We start from the raw sequence: 26,019 nt of genomic DNA, 5'->3' as shown, positions 1-26,019 counted from the left end.
ACTTATTACTTAAAAACATAAAATTCCGAAGTCTCGAATTTGAAGAAATTTAAATGCCGACATCCCGAAATTTAAAAAAATAATAATCCCGGATCCCGATATGACGAGCCAGAAGCTTAATAACACCATATCCCGACGTCCCGAAAAAGGTCCTGCAACTATCATGCAACCCCAAAAGTTGATTTACTTGTTTATTTGATCGTTAACATTAAATCACTACATCGCAGTTTGTCATGCCATTATAAACACTCTAAATGAATTTCATAGTAAGATATTACAAAAAAGAAAAGCAACAACATGTAACACTACTTTAAATAACCTTTTTGTAAATATATTTTATGATTTCATTACATCCGGCAATAACTGCATGATCATATATGTACATACCTTAAAAAAAATGGTTTACATTATCGAATGCTCATATGGTAATCAAATTAAATTACACTTGATTTGCGTTTCCACAACTGCTTGCTCATATTCCATTCAACACATTTTCATGTATTAAATATGGTAAATAAAATCATATCCATACTAATGTGTAAAAAAAAGGTTATAACACAAATATCAAACTCGGAGAAAAACTGTTAACGGGAGTCTCTAGACAAATTACAAAATCAAAAGCTAAAGCACATCAACCGAATTGAAAACAGATTCCTGAGTTTTTACAAACCAAACCTAATGCATTCCCGGTGATTAACAATGCCACGTAAGTATATGCATAACTTATCCTGATATTAGGGGTTAAAATGAAGGTCACAGTAATATTGAATAAAGAGCGATATTACATTTTTTTTTAAATAACACGTTACAAATGACATGAGTGTGAAGAGCTTCCCTTGGTTTACCTTCACGAGGAACGTTCAAAGCTGAATATATGAAAGCCATGGATGTATAAGAACCATCAGATGTTAACAGCTATGTTACCAAAACAGTCCTACATGTAGACAATAGCAAAATCCCTACAAGGTCTACATGCATAAGGAAATTTCTACTTTCAAATCAATAATACATCAAGTTGTAGAATTCAGAAGCTTTTGGGTATCACGATTTTAATCTAATAAATGGAACAGTTGACTGGTGATCATAAAATTTTGAACAGTTAGATATCAAAGTCAGAAATTATTCAATAAATCCTATATTTACTACAAATTTAATTGAAATTTCGTATTGTCGGGGGATTTTCTTCAAAAGAAAGACTTATCGTTCTGAAAAGAAATAATTCAAAATTAGTTTTAAATTCTACTTAAATGCATCTGTGATAACGTATAGCCTTACTATAAATTTTCTAAACGATACACTATTATATTTCAAGATTAGAATCGACATTAACAAACACGCTCCAGTCAGACCCCACAATTCGCTTTTTTGCAGTTAGTATGTTTTTATTTTTACTTATGTTATACTTATTATGTTATATCAATCTTTGAAGGAATACTGCTGGAAAAGTTTTTCCTATTGCAAAATTTTGATAACACACACTGTAAAAGTATGGAGTAAAAACTTTCATATTGCATAACAAGCATGACATAACCAAGTTGTCATTGTCAAGAAGTATACATGCCATCCTGTCTATAATAATACGTAATATGGACCTGTCTATTGCCATATGATATTTAGATATTTTATCTAGTATTTCTATATGCATGTATAATGATTTCAAAAAGATTTAAAGACAGGTACAAACAAAAATATCTCTTGTTTTTCAACATTGTAAATTTCTAAATGTGAGTCAAGATATTAACCGTACATGTACCTAACTGTATAATTGATAATTTTTTTATCCAAACTTCGATGGGATAAATGCGTTCAACATAGTCACTCAATTTTTACTTACTCAGTGTATGAACATTATCTTTATAGCAGAAATTGAGTGTACAAGATACCATTCTGTTCTTTTTTTTTCGAAGAAGTAATTGTGTGACGTCAGCCTACTGTGAATGAAGGAGGAAAACAACAAGAAGAAGAGGGTATAGTTATTTCCGATTCGAATGCCGATTGTTTGTTAAAATCACATAATATAAACGTAACACATATTGTAAATTAAGAAATCAAGCATGTCAGGTCTTAATCATTTCTGCATATAATAACTTATTATTATATATCAAGCTATCTATTGTTAACGAGCACTTCAAAGACACTGAAGATATACCATATGATCTTTAAGTAATAAACAGCTGTGATAGGATACAGTTATTGTTTATACATTCTTTTTCATGTTCTTCCGTCTTTTTATCCCTCGCAAACTGATTTATTCAACATACATATACTTAAGGGGAACAGCAAACACAATTACCTAATTAATGTGCTGTAGAAGGTATATGCATAAGTGTTCAAATTTCTTCGCATGTTTACTCACCTTAACATTTTACTGAAGATATTGTTGTCTGTTGTATATTTTATTGTAACCTCAGCAACTACATGGAACTATTGAATACAAATAAATATCTAATATATATTGTTAGTGTGTGTTGCAATTCAATCAGTTTATATTATCTATATTTTAGATAATTTATCCAGATTGTTATATTAAAGTCTTGAATTTCAATTGTAAATATATGACACAAATTCAATACACATACTACGAATACCACACAAAAAGCTATGGAACAGCGCTTTAATTGTTTGGTTTCTTTTGTATCGCAACTATGAAAATAAGAAAAAGGTAAAATCACAAAATTAGGAAGATGCAGTATAATTGCAAATGTGACAAATCTCCGCAATAGACCAAACGGGATAAAACGTAACAACTGTTGGCTACCATACGGCGTTCAACAGTTAACATAATCCATATCGCATTATCAGCTATGAATGTCATTGTTTTGACAAATGTAAAACTATCTTAAGGGGAAACTAACGGCCTCATTTATGAACAAATTAGTGACAGAAAAACAACTTTGATATAAAATTACAGACGAGAACCACTGAAAAACAGGTTACTAACTGTGGACATGCAAATACACATTTACATGTGAATAATCTAGTTTGAAGACGCCAGCAATACCCGTAAAATAGAAGTATGTTTAGTATTTGCCAATAAATGGATGACGCCATTGCAGCATGTTGTTAATAAAGAACAAAAGACATGTAATGTTATTTCCAAAATGCCTTGGTCACTACCTGACCTTTTTTTTCAATACTATTTTTTGTTAAATAATAATCATGTTAACAAAATGTACAGATAAATACCAATCAGATAACTTCACCAGTTTGCCTTGTACCATATATACACGTGGAAAAAAGTATTGCAATACCAAATTGAAATTGAAATTAAAAAAACACTCTTTATTTTTTTTTGTGATATAATTTAATAAAATAGAACTAATTACACATTATTTAAGTATGACCTGAGTTCAATCAATAAATATCGACTCTATAAGTTTTTATCTGCACATGCAGCTACTGTGCCCGTAAACAGCAAAACAGATGTTTTTATCCTCATTGTTTTCAACACTTTAAATAACCAAGTTTATAAAGTTATGTGATTGACACCTTGTAATGGGTCCTTGACAACTCTTAACTGCAGCAAGATCGCAGATTATCAGTATAATATAAGCAGGGATGTCGCTGTAACAACTGCACGTATTGTTGGTCATCACCATTCCACTATAAGTCCTTTTGAGAACAAAAATCAGGCAATAAACGCTGTTAAAGACCATCCGAGATAATAAAAACCTCCTATACCATTTGCTTTGAAAATCAAGCATAATGAAGGTTGGTCAGAAGGAAACCCATTGCATACAAGCCAATCCTTAAAAGAGAGTGGTGGTCATACAGGAGCCATTTAACAATAACTGTTCGAGATCAACTCATCGCTACTGGTTATCGTGCGATAAGTGTTGTAAATACGGCGCGAACACACCGCGGGAACGTAACTTACAGTACTTGCAACCTTAGGCGTTACTGTTTGACGTGAACTTGACTGATCGGTGAATGATCGGTGACGGATGTTTGACTGATCGATGACTGATCGGTGATCGGTGACCCATAGGATCCGTCAGATAAGTCAAATAACATATGTGGGAGTTACCGTGACAACGGTCATCGATCGATCAGTAAATCAAATTTATGCACGGATCGGACGGATACGTATATATTTCAAATTCTTATGTAAACCGAACTCAACAGTGTTTTCGATCCATGAACGCGGACCTCGACGAAGACACCATAATGTACACGTTAATTTGGTTGCAATAAAAAAGTAAAAATAGTATAACAGTTATATTAGATGCTTAATTAAAGCGTTAAATTGTTTCTGTTGATTAATAGTTTTGTATTAAATATTGTAAACATTAGAAACATACTATAATACATAATATGTCTCAGTTAACATGAAATTCTACCTACGAAAATGCCGATAATCTGCCATTGAAGTTTTGAAATTTTTATAGTTTAGAAAAGGTCGCTTTTCATAAAATTAAAAGAATGTCAGATAAATCATATTTAAATTTCATCCGCATTGTTTAAAACTACCAAAACAAATATATTTATTTAAAAAATGACACTGTTTCATTTGAAATCAGTTATTTCCAACAGAGTTATATATTATATGTCTATGTTTCCAACAACTCGAGATTAAATATTCTCATTAGAATTGAGATATAAAAAGAATTAAAATACTTAAATTATTATTTTGTGGAATAAGAATGTAGTTATTTAATATTTTGATAAAAATTATCAAACGCAATATGATTTCAGTACTTTTTGTTCATCAGGATTGGTTGTTCTTCATAAATTATGTTTACTTTAGGGAAAAAGATATTAAATTTATGTACGCGTTGCGTAAAATCCAAATTTTTCTTCTCATATTTGAAAATATTGTAACTTCAATTTCAATCTGTTGCTATAAATTCCTTTTATTTTACAAATTTTGTATAAAATTTGAATATTTGAAGAAGGAGTATCTTTTTACTTTTAATTTTGTTGAACCAGAATGCAATCATTTCTTCATTTGAATGGAAATTGTTGACCACAATTTGATTTTTTCACTGTATATAGTTTAAAATTAATGGTTTGTTTATAAAGTTTAAAGGATGTCAGAGAAATCATACAAAATTTATTCACATTGTTTAGAATATCCAAAATTGATTTTCTTTTTATTAAATATGCCTAATTTAAGGAAAAAAATATTTAATTTTTGTACGCGTTGCCTAAAATGAAAATATTTCTTCATTTTACTAAAAATAATTGACCGCCATTGCATTTTTGTACTTTTTATAGATTAGAATAGGTTTTTTTTCATGAAATTAAAAGAGTGTCAGAGAAATCATACTAATATTTTATTCGCATTGTTAAAAATAACCAAAATTAGTCTTCTTTTTATTAGAAATGATGCTATTTTATTTGAAGTCAGTTATTTTTACCATCTTGAGACAAGTCTTCTAATCAAAATTGAGATATAATGAGAATTAAAATACTTAAACTTTTATTTTTTGTGGAATAAGAATGCAGTTATTGATTTATTTTGATACACATTATTAACCGTCATATCATTTGAGTACTATTTGTCCATTAGAATTGACTGTTCTTCATAAAATATGCCTACGTTAAGGAAAAAAATATTTAATTTTTGTACGAGTTGCCTCAAATGCAAATATTTCTTCATTCTACTGAAAATTATTGACCGCCATTGGATTTTTGTACTTTTTATAGATTAGAATAGGTTTTATTTCATGAAATTAAAAGAGTGTCAGAGAAATCATACTAAAATTTTATTCGCATTGTTTAAAATAACCAAAATTAGTCTTCTTTTTATTAGAAATGATGCTATTTTATTTGAAATCAGTTATTTTTACCATCTTGAGACAAGTTTTCTAATCAGAATTGAGATATAATGAGAATTAAAATACTTAAACTTTTATTCTTGTGGAATAAGAATGCAGTTATTGATTTTTTTTTGATACACATTATAAACCGTCATATGATTTGAGTACTTTTTGTACATCAGAATTGGCTGTTCTTCATAAGACATGCCTACGTTAAGGAAAAAAATAGTTAATTTTTGTACGCGTTGCCTAAAATGCAAATATTTCTTCATTTTACTTAAAATTATTAACCGCCATTGGATTTTTTGTACTTTTTATAGATTAGAATATTTTTTTTTATGAAATGAAAAGAGTGTCAGAGAAATCATACTAATATTTTATTCACATTGTTAAAAATAACCAAAATTAGTCTTCTTTTTATTAGAAATGATGCTATTTTATTTGAAATCAGTTATTTTTACCATCTTGAGACAAGTCTTCTAATCAGAATTGAGATATAATGAGAATTAAAATACTTAAACTTTTATTTTTGTGGAATAAGAATGCAGTTATTGATTTATTTTGATACAAATTATTAACCATCATATGATTTGAGTACTTTTTGTACATCAAGATTGGCTGTTCTTATAAAATATGCCTACTTTAAGGAAAAAGATAATTAATTTTTGTACACGTTGCCTAAAATGCAAATATTTCTTCATTTTACTAAAAATTATTGACCGCCATTGCATTTTTGTACTTTTTATAGATTAGAATAGGTTTTATTTCATGAAATTAAAAAAGTGTCAGAGAAATCATACTAAAATTTGATTGGCATTGTTTAAATAACCAAAATTAGTCTTCTTTTTATTAGAAATGATGCTATTATATTTGAAATCAATCATTTTTACCATCTTGAGACAAGTCATCTAATCAGAATTGAGATATACTGAGAATTTAAATACTTAAACTTTTATTTTTGTTGAATAAGAATGCAGTTGTTGATTTATTTTGATACAAATTATTAACCGTCATATGATTTGAGTACTTTTTATACATCAAGTTTGGCTGTTCTTCATAAAATATGCTTACTTTAAGGAAAAAGATAATTAATTTTTGTATGTGTTGCCTAAAATGCAAATATTTTACTAAAAATTATTGACCGCCTTTGGATTTTTTGTACTTTTTATAGATTAGAATAGTTTTTTTTCATGAAATTAAAAGAGTGTCAGAGAAATCATACTTATATTTTATTCGCATTGTTAAAAATAACAAAAATTAGTCTTCTTTTTATTAGAAATGATTCTATTTTATTTGAAATCAGTTATTTTTACCATCTTGAGACAAGTCTTCTAATCAGAATTGAGATATAATGAGAATTAAAATACTTAAACTTTTATTTTTGTGGAATAAGAAATTAAGAATGCAGTTATTGATATATTTTGATACACATTATTAACCGTCATATGATTTCAGTACTTTTTGTACATCAGAATTGGCTGTTCTTCATAAAATATGTCTACGTTAAGGAAAAAATATTTAATTTTTGTACGCGTTGCCTTAAATACAAATATTTCTTCATTTTACTAAAAATTATTGACCACCATTGGATTTTTGTACTCTTTATAGATTAGAATAGTTTGTTTTTTTATGAAATTAAGAGTGTCAGATAAATCTTACTTACATTTTATTTCGAGTTGTTTAAAATATCCAAAATTAGTCTTCTTTTTATTAAAATTTTATAGGCTTCGATTGTGACAGGAATATATATAGAAAGTCCTTGATTATGATAAGTTTTTTTTAATGAATTTTATGATGATAACAAGGATGTGTATAGCTATGCAAATCCTTGTTCTAACTATACAAATCGTTGCTTTTCCCGAGTATGTTTGGAAAATAAAAAAATAAAAATCGCGATGTAGACACCGTTTTAAAACCCGCCGTGTTTGAAAATATATAACCTAAATAAAACAAAAATACCATTCTTTAATAATAATATTTATGTTCGGTTTTACATTTCTTTTCAATAAAACTTTGCTAAATAATTATTATTAAAGCAAAATGTATCATCATGATCATTGAACGTTCGATTTTCACTAGTCGCCATTTTAATTAAACTAAACGAAACTAAGATTCCGTAATTTGCATTATTTTATCATGTGACGTATTACAGGTCAATCCGTCATCAAGGTCGATCGGTTCTATCAGTCCGATCAGTCCGATCAGTCAATTACTTTTACTACAAGTCTGACGGATTGCTGACGTGAGTTTGACGCGAACTTGACTGATCGGTGACTGATCAATGACCGCTGATTGATCGCTGAAATAGTAACGCATAAGGTTGCAAGTACTGTAGGTCTTATATTGTAACGTCAAGACTTTGTGACGTGTCACTTGTATACTTGGGCATTATATAGATCGATTACATTATTAGAACATGCAAAGTTTTATTCCTTAATTCACGTATTCCCGACATTTTGGTGCCGTGACCAGGATTTGAATAAGCTGAAATCGATAAGGAAAGCGAACAGAAGTGTAGTTACAAGACATTTGCGGAAAATCGACGATTTGAAAAACGAAGCGGAGTTAGCCAGGGTAGATCATTTAGCGACATTCGAGAGTGTGGAACAGAAGAAGAAACTTTTAGAAGATTTGAATCAACAAATTATAAGTGCAATCGATGCAGAGGATATTGAAGAAGACATTCTCAACACAGATGAGTATACTTTAGATTTAGAAACTAAACTAAAACACTTGCGTATATTCATACAGAGTTTAGACAATTGCAACAATCATACAAATCAACAGTCAACTTCATCTTATCAAACATTAAATTATGAAGCGCCACCTTTCATTCCAACCTCATGTATTGAAAATCAACAACAGAGCTATATCGCACCGTCATTGTCAACGTTTAGCAATTAAACACACCATATTCCGAAATTAACTTTGCCCAATTTCAGTGGAAATATTATTGAATGGCAATCTTTCTGGGATTCTTTCGAATCGGCAGTACATATGAACCCGAGTCTAACAGATATTCAAAAGTTCAATTATTTAAAATCGCAACTCGGAGGTGAAGCTTCACATACAATTGACGGGTTCGCATTGACAAACGCTAATTACAAGGAGGCAATTAATGTATTAAAAGAAAGATATGGACAAGCTAGTAAGATTACGCAAGCGCACATGAAGGCATTGTTAGACATTACACCACCAAATAATGATTTACAAAGTTTACACATATTTTATGATCGCATAGAGGCATCCGTACGCGGATTGGAAGCGTTAGGCCAATCGCAAGACACTTACGGCACATAACTGGTCCCTATAATTTTGAGCAAGCTTCCCGGAGAAGTAAGGCAACATTTAGCGAGAGATCATGGATCTAACACATGGATTTTACACGATTTACGTAAAGCTATTCAGAACGAGATTAGTATTATCGAAGCAGGTCAGGATTACAGTATTCGTCAAAGTTATGCAACGCCTACATGTACGTTTCTCACTGAAACAAAATCTTCTAGTTACGGAAAGGAATCATATACGCAAAGAAGAGCCGATAATGTAAAAAGTAACCAACGTTTACTGACCGCGAGGCCATGCATATTCTGTCAAGAAATTCACGCACCGACGAACTGTACACGAGTTACAGACACACAAGAACGAAAGAATATTGTAAAACGAAGCAATCTTTGCTTTAATTGTCTCGGTACGCACCGTGCCAGTGAATGCAAATCTAAACATGCATGCCGTTATTGTAAGAAAAAACATCACACTAGCTTATGTAATGAGTCAATGGTCGATAAAAGAAGTTCACAAGTTCAAAGTAAAGATCCCATGCATCAAAACACTTTTCGTCACGAAAACGGAAAACACGAAAAATTATCACATTCTACCAAATCATCACAATCAGTAAATGTTAGCATTGTTAATGATAAAGAGGGAAAATCAGAAGAAGACACAAAAGTTCTACATACATCTCATAAAACACATTCAAGCGTATTATTGAGGACAGCAGTTGCTCCCGTTTGGTCCGACAGTACAGGTATAGACAGGTATAGACGCAAACATATTTTTTGATGAAGGTGCACAACGTTCGTTCATAACAGAAGCTCTTGCTTTAAAATTAAAACTTGAAATCTACAGCACAGGAGACACAGGTAATAGCATTCGACACTTAGGTAAGTGTACTTTATTGGTAGAAACACAGACGAGACAGAAAATACCTATCGAGGTTCTTGTTGTACCGAAAATAGCCGTTCCGTTACAGAATCATGTCCGAAAACTAGACTTGAAAAACAACTACATTTATTTACAAGGCTTGAATTTAGCGCATCCAATTACCGACGAAAGTATGTTTGAAATTACAGTATTGATTGGAGCAGATTACTATTGGCAGTTTATTGAAGACAAAATCATCCGCGGAGATGGCCCTACTGCTGTTAAATCGAAGCTAGGTTATCTTTTATCCGGTCCGTTAAAGGAGTCGGCTACACACTCACTGTCAGTACTAAACATGCTTATTTCGCATAAGACCGAGGAGTTCGACATCGCATCATTCTGGAACTTAGAATCAATGGGAATAAAGTCTAAAGAATTAGACCAAGAGAATGAAGATTACTTAAAAACGTATCAGAACACTTGCATTGAATTTCAAGGCGGACAATATATCGCAAAATTACCATGGAAACGAGAACATGATCAACTTCCGACAAATTTTAGTATTGCAAAACGAAGAACTGAATCTGTAATCAGAAGGCTAGACAGGGAACCAGGTATGTTGAAAACGTATGACGATATTATAAAGAACCAAGAGCTTAAAGGTTTCATTGAAAAAATCGAGGATGAAGAATGTGACGACAAGACAGTGCATTATATACCGCACCACCCAGTTAGGAAATATTCGTTGACCACACCAATTCGCATTGTTTACGATTGTAGTTGTAGACAATCTGATCAGTACCCGAGCTTGAACGACTGTCTAATGAATACACCACCCGTTCTTAATGACTTGACAAAACTATTATTGCGTTTCCGATTAAACGCCATCGCAATTTCAACGGATATCGAAAAGGCATTCTTACACGTAGGTTTACACGAACATGACAGAGATGCGAAAAGATTTTTGTGGATGTCTGATGCAGAAAACATAAACAGTAAATTGGTGACATATCGTTTTAAGTCTGTTCTTTTTGGCGCTACATGCTCCCCTTTTATTCTGAGCGCAACACTACTCAAACATGTGCAGACTCAAGGAAAGAATAGTGACACAGCTAAAATGATTGAACAAGACATTTATGTTGATAATATTATATCGAGCGTAAGTAACGAGAACAAAGCCGTACAGTATTACAAAGAAGCTAGGGAATTAATGACAAAAGGTGGATTTAATCTCCGATCGTGGACATCAAACAGTCAGCTTTTACGGACAATAGCATGCGCTGATAAAATACTTGACAAGGACACCAAACCGAAAGTACTAGGAATGCGTTGGGATGTACAAAAAGACGAACTTTATTTCGCACAACCTGAAATTCACTTAACAGCGGAAACATATATCACTAAACGAGAGATATTGAAGCAATCATCGAAAATATATGACCCATTAGGCCTCTTGAGTCCAATCACAATCAGAGCAAAATTATTTCTCCAAGAACTTTGGCGCGAAAACTACGAATGGGATGAGATTTTACCTACAAAGTAAAGGATTGACATTGCAACAAACATTCAAAAGAGTATCAAGACTGCTTTTCCGAGACGTTATTTTACCGGTACACAAAACGAAACCACATCGTTAACACTACACGTATTTTCTGATGCCAGCTTGAAAGCTTACGGCTCCGTAGTCTATCTTTGCAACGGGAACGAATCCAAATTGATTATGGCGAAAACAAGAGTAGCTCCGGTTAGAAGTTTAACACTACCGCAGTTAGAGTTAATGGCAGCTGTAATTGGTGCGAGACTTACACAACACATTTTATCCACATTTACCAACATTAGCAACGTAGAGTTATGGTCTGACAGTCAAATAGTATTGCATTGGCTGATGTCAAAGAAACCACTAAAACGATTCATTGCAAACAGAGTAACATAAATTAACGAATTAACAAGACCCTATAGATGGCGATACTGTCCGACAGATCAAAATCCAGCTGACATACTTACACGCGGAATAACGGCCACACAATATACAGAAAGCATGCTGTGGAGGCATGGTCCATCATGGATAATAGATACAACAAAACGCCCGGTTCATACGATTGAAGATAACTCTGTACTATCTACATTAACTGATAACGTTGATGTCCAGCAACCAACACTAGAGAATAGAACAAAAGGAATTCACGATTTGGTGGAAATTGAACGATTCTCCTCATACAAAAAACTATTACGAACGACGGCATATGTATTACGTTTTATTCAAAACTGTAGAATATCAAAGGAAGACAGAACATTTGGTTCATGTGATGTAAAAGAAATACAGAAGTCTGCACAATTTTGGATTAGGTCATGCCAAATATTAAACTACCCGGAGGAATACGACACGCTAGTAAAAGGAGACCGTACAAAGAATTTATCTAGGATTCGTCAGTTGAATTTATTTTTGGATCAGAATAACATTATCCGATGTAAAGGAAGGATAGAGAATGCACCGATTCCCGAGTCCGCCAAATTTCCTATTTTGTTACCCGCAAACACACAGCTAACAACGTTGATAGTGCGAGATGCACACGAGAATTTACTACACTCAGGAACTAGTAGTGTCATATCGCATATACGTCAAAACTTTTGGATACCGTGTATTCGTCAATTTGTTAATAAGATTTTACGTAAATGTACTGCATGTCTTAAAGTAAATGGAACTTCGTATAAGGCTCCCGATCCGCCGCCTTTACCCAAAGCACGCCTTCAAGATACACCGCCATTCACTGTGACCGGTATTGACTTTACAGGAGCACTACATGTAAGGGATGAACACAAAAATATAACGAAGGCATACGTGTGCTTATTTACATGTGCGTCAACAAGAGGAGTACATTTAGAGGTTTTACCGAATTTATCAGCAGAATGTTTTATGCAAGCTTTTCGCCGTTTCACAAGTCGCAGGTCTACACCGAAAGTTGTTATAACGGACAATGCTCTGATCTTTGTTGCAGCTTCAAAAGAAATCAAACAAATAATTGAATCGCAAAATGTACAAAGTAAAATCGCAGAATTAGGTGTACAGTGGAGATTTATTCCGAATCGTGCTCCCTGGTATGGTGGATTTTGGGAGAGACTAATAGCAGTAACTAAAACTTTGTTAAAAAAAGTCCTCGGAAAATCATTGGTCGATTTTCAAACCTTGTGCACTATTGTTACGGAAGTAGAAAGTGTAATGAACGACAGACCACTAACATACACCTCAACGAATATCAACGACAGTGAACCACTTACTCCATCGCACCTCTTATGTGGTAGAAAAATAAGATCGTTATCTTATCCACATTCAGAACAGGACAACAGTGAACCCGTGTTTATGGACTATTCATCACTTACAAAACAAAATGAACGACAACGAGAATTATTCAGACACTTTTGGACAAGATGGAAAAATGACTATGTAACATCATTGAGGGAATACCACAAAGCATATGGAAACAACAATGAACAAATTAAAGTTGGCGACGTTGTTCTTGTTCACGATGAGTCAACGAGAATCAATTGGAAAATGGTCATTGTAACTGAACTAATTCGAGGAAACGATGGATTTGTGCGTGCCGCTAAAATAAAGATGAAGAATACCGAAACTACAAGGCCGATAGTGAAACAATATCCGCTCGAAATTACATGTAATTCGGAGAAAGATGATACATGTGAACAAAGCACCACACAAGACATTCGTCCAAGACGTCTAGCAAGTGTAAAGGCTGGTGAAAGAATCCGTAATTGGTTGAATCTGTCTTCAAATCGAGATGATAAAGAACGGATGTGAACTGTTAACTACCCCTTTTTATATGAACTGTGAATCGTTAATTGTTTTAAAGTGTTAAAGTGTCAAATTTGAATACCACTATACAAAGACAGTTATTATTTTCTATACATAGAGACTTTAATTTTCAAGCGTAAATATTTTTAATTTGAAATTTCTTATTCACATTTGAGATTGTATTGTATATAGAATTTTAACTTTTTGCGGCCCCCAGAATGTTGTAAATACGGCGCGAACACACCGCGGGAACGTAACTTAGGTCTTATATTGTAACGTCAAGACTTTGTGACGTGTCACTTGTATACTTGGGCATTATATAGATCGATTACATTATTAGAACATGCAACGTTTTATTCCTTAATTCACGTATTCCCGACAATAAGACCATTTCGGAGACCTTTGCTAACGAACAGACAGACAGTTTTCCGTATCCGATGTATTGCAGAGCTCGCCAAAGTTGGAAATTAGCATCATGGAGGAAGACCCAATGTTCAAATGAAATTTGGTTCATCTTCCTTGGACCGATCGTAGCCCGGCTTTGAACCATATCGAGCATATATGGGACATTAATGGGCGGAAAGTTCTCGAAAGGACACCCCTGTTCAAACACATCATGAAATAAACAATGCCCTTCATCAGAAATCGTTGCTGCTACCTTAGCAACAAATTAGACGATTTATGGCAGGATTCAGAAGACGTTAAGATGCGGTTATCCGTTTGAATGGGTGATGCACACAAAGAAATAATTCTTTGGCGTATAACGATCAACCATGATGTGAACAGTCATCTGAAGATTAATTTTGAAAAGTCTGACATTGTAAAGTTCGACTACAGTAAAAGTTGTAAAATGCATTTTTTTTGTACAAAAACACTTCATTTTGTTATTAAAATTGTGGTTATATAAATCTTTTTTTTTTCAAACATTTTTTGTTGGTTTCAATGCCAATGTTATCTTAAACTATGTTTCAATAATTTTATACACATATTTTATTATATTTCATCCAAAAAAAGAGGCTGATTTTTCAAGTTTAAAAAAATCAAGGTGTTGCAATACTTTTTTCCATGTGTTTAGTTAATGCGGAAATAAATTATTTTCACCGCAGTGGCAACTTGTAAAATTTCAGATAAGAATATATTTCTGAATATTGTTTTTATAACACACACACAAAAAAAAAAAAGAACACAATGTAAAACAAATACAACCCTAAAATTGACCAATTCATGTATGACTGATGGTCATTAGGGAATATTATGCCCTTAACAAAAGTGTGTAATAGTTAAGTGAAATGGAAGTCGCACTGAACTTCGAAACATATCAATCCATTCAAATTAATTAAAAAAAAAACAAGACTAAACACGAATTACCTATCGTTTTATAATAAAATAATCTATATCGGAAAAATACATGTATTCTATTTTTAATGTTATATCATAATTATATTTACAGACTACTATACCATAGAATGCAAGTCCTACTCAGAGTATTATTTTAGACCCAACATTACCTCACTTGTATATAGTATTCATATATTGATATTTAGTTTGGTACAGAAGCAACAGTGTTGACGTATAAAAATCATCGAATCGATTTGTTCGCCATAAAAAAAGTCTGCATTAGAACACACTTTCACCACATAATTGACATTTTTGTAATTTTGTAAGTCTAGACATTTTCAATGACATATTTATGTCATGAGTACACAGTGGCCATTATTTTGACCTGCACATGACCGTCACTATACAATTAAGCACACTTATAATTACATTTAAAATTACTGGTCACACATATAATCGTCTTATGAATATGATGGCATTATCAGTAAATTGTAAGTCCATGCCTGATGTACATGTACACACGAGGACACTAACTTCTAAAACGTAGAGGTCATTTGGAATTGATCATTTGATTAACCGAATTGGAAACTTTTGATCCACTAATTTTCTGACATGGAAGACACTGCATGAAGTGGTGGATTTTGGTCATCGTCTGTCATACCAGTATTGTTTTTACATATGTATATACTATATTTTGAACTTTATTTCGCAAATATTTAGATCAATCTTCCGATATATGTGAATGAGGTATAATTTATGCTTTAATTCGTATAAATGTATCTTCATTTTATGTTAACAAAATGTAGGAGTGTTTAATTATTATACCAATAGAAATAGTGTTATGTTTTTATACACTGCATACACATTGTAGGTTGATGCATCATATTAACGTATGTGTACCATAGATGTGTATAACTAAATCAAAATTATTTTTATTTTTTACCGTTTGTAATCATTTGGAGAAAAAAAAGTCGCCGCTTATATGTCATATATGAGAGCCATAGTTGAAATGCACGTTTTCTGTTTCAAATTATCTTTAGGTTCGATACCAATGCTATAGTATCCAGATTAGTCATCAACACTTTTTCTTTGAAGTGATACATAATTTATTTTAAGCATTTATAATTATTTTTAATGTACTAATACACTTTGATTTTGTATCAGTCATGAATATCTAAAATCTAAAAATAAAGCATATCAAAAAGCATCCTCCTCGTCGTTTAAATAAAAACTATCACAAAAACAAAAAAATTAAAAACCAATTGTTCAGAGAACAATTGAAGGTCTTTCCACTAGCAAAGATCTATTTGATATTGATTTAGGAAAAATCAGTTAATAATGTAAGTTCCTATGGCTTTATGATGTATTTATATGAATTTAAAGTGAAGGTCAAAATCTAGAACGTCCTATTAAACTATGACCTTGACCTCAATTTCAAGGCCACAAACCAAGGACCTCAAATCAAAAGATTATAGGTCTTATTTATAGTTGGTTAATGAGTTATATCACCATACATGTATTTTTTAATACAAGAGTGGAGAAAACTCCCTTTTACGTTCAACGTACCCTTGCAATCAAAATATACGTGTAACGACATATCGCAACAAACAATTTAGGTAAAAAAAATTGTTGTTATCTTATACAGTTTCTGGAAATAAGAGAGAATTAGCCAAATTCAAAAATTAGAATATGTTTTAACCTTTGACCTTGACCTAATTTTCATTTTTTTTTACCAAGGACCTCAAATCAAAAGATCCTAGGTCTCTAGCACTTATGGTTTACAAGATAGAAATGCATATCACTTATATCAAATGCATAAGGGGAAACAACTCTCATATGGAGCATTCATATCGCTTCAGTCAAAATAGAACAAATCATGCGAAGGATATAACGAGCAATTTTGTAAGATAAATGTGTCATAATATTTTACGGTTGCGAAGGAGTTGCGCTAACAAGGAAAACAGTGTTTGGGAAGATAACTCCTACAAAGAAAAGTATTCGTTTACGCAGGGTAAATTTCAAAAGCGCATAAACTGTTGGATATCATATACCAAATATCTAGGCAATATATTGCGAAACAAATGTTTATCGCAAGAACAAAATTAGGCGGAAGAAAAAAAAAATAATCAGAAGAAAAACAATAGGTCTTTCCACAGAAAAGTGGAAAGACCTAATTAAAGTACAAAATTAAATAGCAGTCAATTACATTTGTATAAAGCGATGATGTGTTTCTATGAAATATTGTTCATCAGCAGAGATGTTACTAGTATCTTAAAACACAATGATCAGATTAATCATGATATTCTTTACCTTTTACCTTATTAGAATCAGAATTTAAAAAAAAATCATCAGTTATATAAACGAAGGACAGATGCTAACGCTCCAAAATCGTAGATTTCGATTTATACTTTTCTAAAAAAAAAATCAGTTTTCTTTTCTTGCTTCAATGATGTTTATTATAATATAATTTCATTTAAATAAATAAAAAGAAAACAAGAAAAATCAAGAAGGTTTTTTCACTACTAACAATATATTTTGATATGAGAACATTGAAATTTAGTTTGAATGTCAATTCCTATGGCTTTATGATGTATAAATATGAATTTCAAACAAAGGTCAAAATCTAGAACGTCTTATTTGTCTATGACCTTGACCTCAATTTTAAGGTCGTAAACCAAGGACCTCAAATCAAAATACTGTAGGTCCATAATATGTAAGAATAATGAATATTATCACTTAACGCATTATTCTAAATATAAAAGGGGAGAAAACTCAGTCAATGACCCATCGCAATTAAACTTTTAATGTTACGACATGTCACAACTATCAATTTAGTAAAGATAATTTGTTGATATCTTTTACGGTTATTGAAAATAAGGGAACATAACCCAAAATCTAATTAAGAATATGACCTAGACCTTTGACCTTATCCTAAATTTCAGTTTTTGTTTACTAAGGACCTCAAATCTGAAGACCCTATGTCTCTATCACGTATGGTTTACCAGTAAGAAATGAATATCACTTGAATCAAATAAAAAAGGGGGAAGAAATCTCATATGAAGTCTCCGTATAGATTTGGTCCAAATGAATATCCTTATCTTGAAGATGTATCTAGCAATTTTGTAAAATAAATTTGTTGTAATCTTTTTCGGTTGCGAAGGAGAAGTGGCCACAAGAAAAACAGTGTTTGGGGAGATAACTTTTACAATGTTAAGTATTTTGTTAGGCAGTTGTAAGTTTAAAAAGTGTATAAACTATATGATATCATGTTCCGACAATCTAACATGTCTAAGCGACATCTTTTGAAACAGCAATGCTACGCAAGAAAAAAAAAACAATTGCTCAGAGAACAATTGAAGATCTTTCCACTAGTAAAGATCTATTTTGATATTGATATATATGAAAAATCAGTTTAAAATATTAGTTCCTATGGCTTTCTGATGTATTAATACGAATTCGAAGCATAGGTCAAAATCTAGAAAGTCCAATATACCTATGACCTTGACATATATTTCAATGTCAAAAACAAAGGACCTTTAATCAAAAGAGCCCAGGTATGTTATATGTATTGTTAATGAGTTATATCACTTTACACGTTATTTTAGATAAAGGATGAGTGAAAATTCCAATTAATTGTCTACGTACCCGTTCAACCAAAATATATAAGTAACGACGTGTAGCAACTAACCATTTGTCAATATCTTTTAAGGTTTTTCAAAATACGTGAAAATAAGCTGAAATAAAAATTTAGAATATGATATTGACCTTTGACCTTGACCTTATTTTCATTCTTTTGGACCCAGGATCTCATATCAAGACACTCTTGGTTCCTATCACTTATGGTTTTACCAGTTAGAAAGGCATATCATCTATATTAAAAACATAAGGGGGAATAACTCTCATATGGAGTCTCTGGATAGCTTTGGTCAAAATTAAAATTCTAATCCTGAAGATGTAACGAGCAATTTGGTAAAATATTTTTTTCCTTATCTTTTACGGTTGCGAAGGAGTAGTGGCCACAAAAAAACAGTGTTTGGGGAGATAACTCTTATAACGTAAAGTATTTGGGTACACCGTTGTCAATTTCAAAAGCGTATAGACTATACAATATCTTAATTTTCAAATATCTAAGCGACATCTTTTGAAACATAAATATTACGCAAGCAAAAAAAATAGGCGGAAGAAGAAAAAAAATTATTCTGGACAAAATCAAAAGGTCTTTCCACGGATAGGTGGGAAGACCTTAATAAATCAAATGATATGATAAGCAATATTGTAAGCGCCAATGTTCAATGACGAGTGCTTTGTAAATGTTAGCATTAGGTGACTGATTATTGACCCAAAATTCATCTTGAGTTTTCACAGCAGTAATATTATCTGAAATGTATAACTTATATTCTTCGGTTGTATTATCATTAGCCATGGTGATAATGTTGATTATCCGTTAGCATTAAGGGATGGTAATTATGTAAATTTATATGCAAATACAGCTTAATTAGTGGTAATTTTCATTAACTTTAAGAGGTGTTGATTGAGTTCAAAAACAGTTTGCCTGACTTAAGGACACTCTTTGCGTTATAAGATAATTAATACGTTAACTGACTTCGACAGTAAACAGTTTATGTTTACCTGTCAGTCATTTGAAAGACAATAACAGAAAAAAAGCCTTCATTTAAAAAAAAAAGAACGATGGAGGAAATAAAACACAAATCAGGCTTACAAGTTGATATACAAGAAGATACCCGTTTCGATCAGATACAACTTAAATGTAAGAAGAGATGTTCAAAGAAAAAAACATTTGGAAAAAAAAGAAACAAGAAGCTGATTGAAAACCAAAACAAAACAAAAACACAAATGATAAAACTGTTTACAAAATATATTCTTTTCATAATAAAACTTATATTTACTTTAACCTTTGACAAAATATTAATCTTTCAAAAAGGTTTACGTTCACAGTACAACGTGAACAAACAGTTTAGCTATCATTTAAATATTGTGATTTAACATCTTAACGTTGATTTATATATACACTTTTTAACAAAATTAAAGTCATGACATGGTTATCAAGTCGTTTCACCTTGTATTGAAAAACATAAAATAAATTAATTATACTTAATCCCATTAGAAAATGCATGTACCAAGAAAGGTATATGGCAGTTGTTGTCTATTCGTTTGATGAGTTAGAGCTTTTGATTTTGCCATTTTGATAAGGGACTTTCGTTTTGAATTTACCTCGGAGTGCAGTATTGTTATGATTTTGTAAAAAATGTAAATTGTACCTGGGTTGTCAACCTCTCACTTGTGTGCTAGTCGTTTAGAGTTTTAAAATAATGAATTTAGCCGATTCATTTAAAAAATAGACATTTGATTGTTATTTGGCAAAAGTACTGAAAAATAATTGATTTTCACAAATAATTAAGGAATTGTATCAGAGACTTACATACCATAATTTATACATTATATCACTTACAGACTATCAATACTATCAATGCTTTCAAAAATTAACCATAATGTCTGTTGTATTGTGTTTATAATATTTATATAACGGTTTGCATCTGATTGAAGATTTATTGCACATGAGATGAAAAAGATGTTCTCAAAAAGTTGTCTAAAAGGCGGAGGTACATGTATCATGTAACTACTAATTGTTTATTGTCAGACTATATGATTTAACATTTAACAATCTTTTGAAAAGTAAAAATATAAAGAAAATACTTAGAAGACACATTTAATCGCTGCCTTATGTTTCAAAGTAAAATTTCACACAAAATACAAAATATTCGGTCATTTACCATTTTATTATATTGCTAATTGGCAAGTTATTACGGTATCATTCATGTCCATTTTGCACAAGTTTAAGATAAAGAATAGTTTTTTGGAACAGTTGATATTTGAGACATCGTACTTATGATTAAAGAAGTACTAAGATGATAAATAAATATTTAGTTATTGTTTTATTTTCGATTTAAAGCGTACTTGACCTGTTCAATTCATTCAAAAAAACAAGATAATCAAAGAAGTCAGGTTAAATAATTTCACTTTCAGATATATTGATAATGTTCTTTCCATTTACAATCCGATCTTTTCTGATTGAGTTCTATCAATTTATCCCCCGGAACTAGAAATTAAAGAAACAACATGCACAACCTCCTCTGGCTCATGTTAGACTTAAACCTCGAGTTTGACATGCACAGTAATCTTTGTAGCAGAATCTATGATCAACGAGATGATATTTATTTTCAATATCCCTAACCGAACTAGCAATATAACAACTTCACTTGCATATGGGATATACATTTCCTAACTTAGTCGGCATTTAAGAGATTGCAGCTCCTACTTCTTTTATTTGTCTTTATTAATATAACTTTTACTATTTAGTCTTTTTTTTTTGTGATATCCATTCGACTTGGCTCTGTACTTATGCATCACGTCATTGTGTTTGCATCATCTTTCACATTTCTTTTGCTCGTGTGATTTTTATTTGTGTAAATACGACGTGGCTTTGTACTTAAAAACATCCCAATATTGTGGTATCGTTTTATCTTAATGTTTATATTCTGGTCTGTCATATTTTTAATGCTTTGCCTGTATGTCCTTTTGTGTTTCGTTTTCAAGAAGAAATACACAATAACCATATAGACAAGCGGTAAGACGGAAAGGTAAACTTCTAATTTACATTCGGCAGAAAATATGCAATAAGGACTATGAACTATATTGTTTTCATACTTTCAACTACACATTCAATTATTTTATATCTCTACCTGTGTTACAGAATGGTATTTTTCATGAACTTACAGAGGCGTTGATTAAATTCATAGAAAGTTTGTTAAATGCGGAGACCGTCTATGTCTTAAGAGACAGTAATTATTGTAACTGACTACTACAGTAGGTTCAATGTCACGTTGATTCGCTAGAAATCAGCAGCTATTTAGGATATACTTTCAAGTTATCAAAGTAGACAATAACAGAAAGACAGGTAATTAGTTTTAGAAATGAATTGAAACAAACAAAACCATCATTTGAAATACGGTTTAACAAAGACAACTGTAATAATTGAATTTGTTTGATTATTTTTCATGACATTTTAATAGTTATTCACTTTGGCTCTAAACGCAAATATAAAATTAAAAAAAAAAAAACTTCAGCCACACACTTTGTCGAAAAAGAAATAATTGTATATATAACAGTTTCATAAACAACATTATTCAAGAACATGATATAAACTTTCAGTTGATTTTGTATATCCTTGTAGTGATATTTACCACAATACTATAATGTTGATATGTTATACTTTTTCACCAGGCACATCTTGATAATACGCAGATTATTTCTCTATTGAAATATGTTGATTGTTGTCAATTTTCTTAGTTTCTTCCATAATTAATTCTTACATCAAACTTGGACTTATTTAAAATAAGTTGTATTGCAGTCGGATTGCTTTCTCTTTGACACAGTCTGGAATAGCGCATTCGAATTCGTCAAACTAAAATATAGATAAACTAAAATACAAAGGAACCTTAATCATTAAAAAAATTACATACGTTATTTAAATTGTTGTTTTATAAAAGTATTAAAACAAACAAATTTGCAAGCTTACTAAGGAGTAGATGAAAGACTTAAAGCTCACAGGGTATGCATTTTACCACCACTTAAAGGCTATTCATACCACATTGTGTATATAATCTTGTTTTAACAAATTATTCAAACTGTTCGAAGTAAAACGTGAAAAACATAATTGTCTTCACATATCTGAAGATATATTGCACATGCACTGTAAATGATATTATCGCAAGGTTGTCTACAAGGCGGAAATATCATGTATTCGCTAATTGTAAAATGTCAGATTGTTAACATTTGAGTGAACTTTTAATGATATCTTAAGTAAACGTATATTCAGTTAAAAACAGTTAAACATTTTATCGTTTCCTTAGGCTTCAAAATGTTCGGTTATTTTAAAAGGCTGCTTGGCAAGTCATCATGTCAGGTATCTCATGATCACTATGGAACAAGGAATACGTTTCCATCAGAAACACCAATTACCACTTCCGTATTTTTGTTTCTCAATCTTAATCTTTTTCTTTGCTCTGTTTTGTTATTAATTTGTTATTGTCAGTGTTCTTTTTGGTTTGTTATTTGAATAATTTACCTTTTGTATTTTCCACTTCTCTTTTGGAATGCTAAAAGTAAATTGTATACAATACATATACGACCATCATTATAAGCTAATTGGAATTGAACGTATATAATAGACAGAATAGACTGTTATATAAACAATACCAAGAAAATAAAGGTTGGAGAAACATTTATCCCAGTAACTGCTAGCATTTAAATTGTAGTGATTAGAACTAATTTCACAACTGCATGCGAAGTCTTATCTGTCGTATCAAAACGTACTTACACATTGATTACATAGAAGGAAATAATTTCCCCTTGGAATGTAAGAGTCAATACTAATAATATGTCTATAATCTAATTTTCAAAAGCCGAAGGAATAAATGTCTTTTCCTGGAGCGACACTATCAATGATTGTCACATGGGAGTATTTATTGATTCATCTAGAGAGTTTCCCAATGAACGACAGCAGATGCTTATAATGTTGTACCACTTCAGTGTAGGTGGTATTCACTGATCTATATCGTTATATAAACATAATATTTAACGAGGAATTATATAATATTTGAATAGTTATTGATGTGTGAAAAATCAGCTGATACGATCTGTTTAAGCTGACTATGCAATATTCCATTCTATGTATTTCTAGCTAGTGGTAATCACATCCGTTTGTATTGAAAGTACTGGAAAATATACAACCACATAACATGACAGATATAATAGATGTAAAGATATAATAAACTAAGAAATGAACAATATTTCTTCAGATTAAACATGAAAGCATTTATAAGTGTTGTCGGGCAATGTAGATGACCAAAAGTGTAACTTTATAGATATGTCAAAAAGGGATACATATATCAATTCATATATATCAACTTCGTGTATGGATGTCATTAATGTCGTTTTGATAGTGCTTTACTCAACTAGTTCTATTCGAGGTAAGTATATTTTAGACGAAAAAAGAGATTATAGTTTAGAATAATAGTAGCTAACGTTTTACATATTTAAGACGTGATCGATAGTTTCACTTAAATAAAAAGTTCAGGAACGAAAAGCTTATAGATTGAATGGTCCTTGAGGCTCGTTTGCCACTCATTTTTATTAAGGTAGAAACATTGTTTGATTGAATATTTGAGCCACTTATTTTAACTGAACCATTATGCCCTGAGTATTTTTTTTAATATTTTGTTTTATGTTCAGTTGTATCAAATGGAGAAACAGTTGGAAAGCAATTGACATTCAACATGACCTATACTTTGTCTTATTCTAATCTAAAGCAATACTCCCGTTCCACATAAAGGTAGTGGTCATAACGGACTTTAATTTTTAAGCATACAATAAGCACAATGCAGCAACGTATTTGAATGAACAAATATAATCAAATATGTACTTATTTCCAATAACATAGCACCACAACTTTCTCAAACACAGTGCAATACCACATATTAACAAAATATATTAACAATTATGTTAGTAAATCCAGCAATTGAACTTGAGGATACTAGTATAACAAAAGTGAAATATATCTGTTTTATATGTTTTATGTATCAATGATATATTTGTGTCCTAAGCTAGTATTAATAATCAAACGTATGGCATATGCGTCAATAATAATGTTTCATTAAAGTCACAGCGTTTTACTTTATACCAATATAAACACCTTTTTTTAACAGATGACTTACTATAGACTTAAATAATCAACATGAACATTATCATATAACTTATATTATCAAGCTGAAGTTATAATTATTTACTCTTTAAAACTACTCTTAAAAAATTCGAAGTACCGTCTAAAAATGTTCACCGTCTGTCTTATGTTAGATTAAGTGTTAATCTTATATAAGTAATATAAACATTTAGTTAGAAAGTTGATATTTTAGTCTGGAAGTTTCTGAATAAAGACACATGTATGTGAATAATAACAATGTTCCTTTTGTTTATAAAATATTCTATTTAGCTACATCTACATGTATCAACCATGATAAAAAAAAATGATTAAAGCAATGTTATGTTTGTCCTTCAAACGACAAACGTTATGTTTTATAAAGAAACGTGCAATACAGAAAACAAAATGCGTATGTTTTCAAAGATAATTTCATTCATATTTTGTTATCACTCTGCCAGTATAGACAATAAGTCATTTAAACAAAGACGTAATTAGTTTGGATAACATTATACGAACACGATTCTACCGTAAGCAAACGATATTAAACGGTTATACTTAAACATAACGGCAACGAAAAGGCAAACGACACAAAACAAAAAATACAAACTGTAACTTGACCAATATGAACACCATGAACATGGTACACGTTTTGCGCCAAAATGGTAGGGTTGTATCCTACTTTACAAATGCATCCCGTTTTGGACGCTCACAAAAACAAAACGTGTGTCTCTTGATGTTTTTTTTTGTCTTTTTTTTCTAAGATTAACATTGCTCACCAGTCTCATTTGAAGGTTCATTTTGTTTTATATTAATCGTAATCATAGATTCATTGAAGTGAAAATGAATCTTTCTGAATAGCCCGACATATTTTAAAAACAAATACATGAAATATGACATTATTAAAATGCTTTTTGAAAAAAAACATATCTGTTGAATTTAATGGTTTGACATTTCATCAAACAGTTTTGTATTCCAAGGGGTACTCATAGTGAAATCGAAGTGGCAGATTTTCATATGCAATCAAATGAAGTAAAAAAAGAAATCATATTTCGCAAAGTTTTGTTTACAAATTCCTTTTCAGGTATAAAGATGATGTCCTAAAAACAAGATAAAATGAACTCAATCGATCTGTTCATTTTTAAAATGTATTAACTGACAGCTTTCTATCACGAAAAGCACATTCTTGGTTT

At 31.2% G+C, this 26,019-nt stretch overlaps 2 protein-coding genes across 2 annotated transcripts; both read left to right on the top strand.

The window, feature by feature from the left end:
* Positions 1 to 10,098: 10,098 nt before the first annotated feature.
* Positions 10,099 to 11,448, top strand: LOC134684761 (uncharacterized). Its single transcript, XM_063544066.1, has one exon. It carries the CDS (start codon positions 10,099 to 10,101, stop codon positions 11,446 to 11,448), a length of 1,350 nt encoding a protein of 449 aa, XP_063400136.1.
* A 495-nt stretch (positions 11,449 to 11,943) lies between these two features.
* LOC134684760 (uncharacterized) lies at positions 11,944 to 13,719 on the top strand. The gene has a single exon (XM_063544065.1). It carries the CDS (start codon positions 11,944 to 11,946, stop codon positions 13,717 to 13,719), a length of 1,776 nt encoding a protein of 591 aa, XP_063400135.1.
* The last annotated feature ends 12,300 nt before the right edge of the window (positions 13,720 to 26,019 follow it).

The sequence above is a fragment of the Mytilus trossulus genome, chromosome 9, assembly GCF_036588685.1.
Source record: "Mytilus trossulus isolate FHL-02 chromosome 9, PNRI_Mtr1.1.1.hap1, whole genome shotgun sequence".
Lineage (NCBI taxonomy): Eukaryota > Metazoa > Mollusca > Bivalvia > Mytilida > Mytilidae > Mytilus > Mytilus trossulus.
The sequence above is the reverse complement of the archived record's forward strand: the minus strand, read 5'-3'. Positions and strand labels throughout refer to the sequence as shown.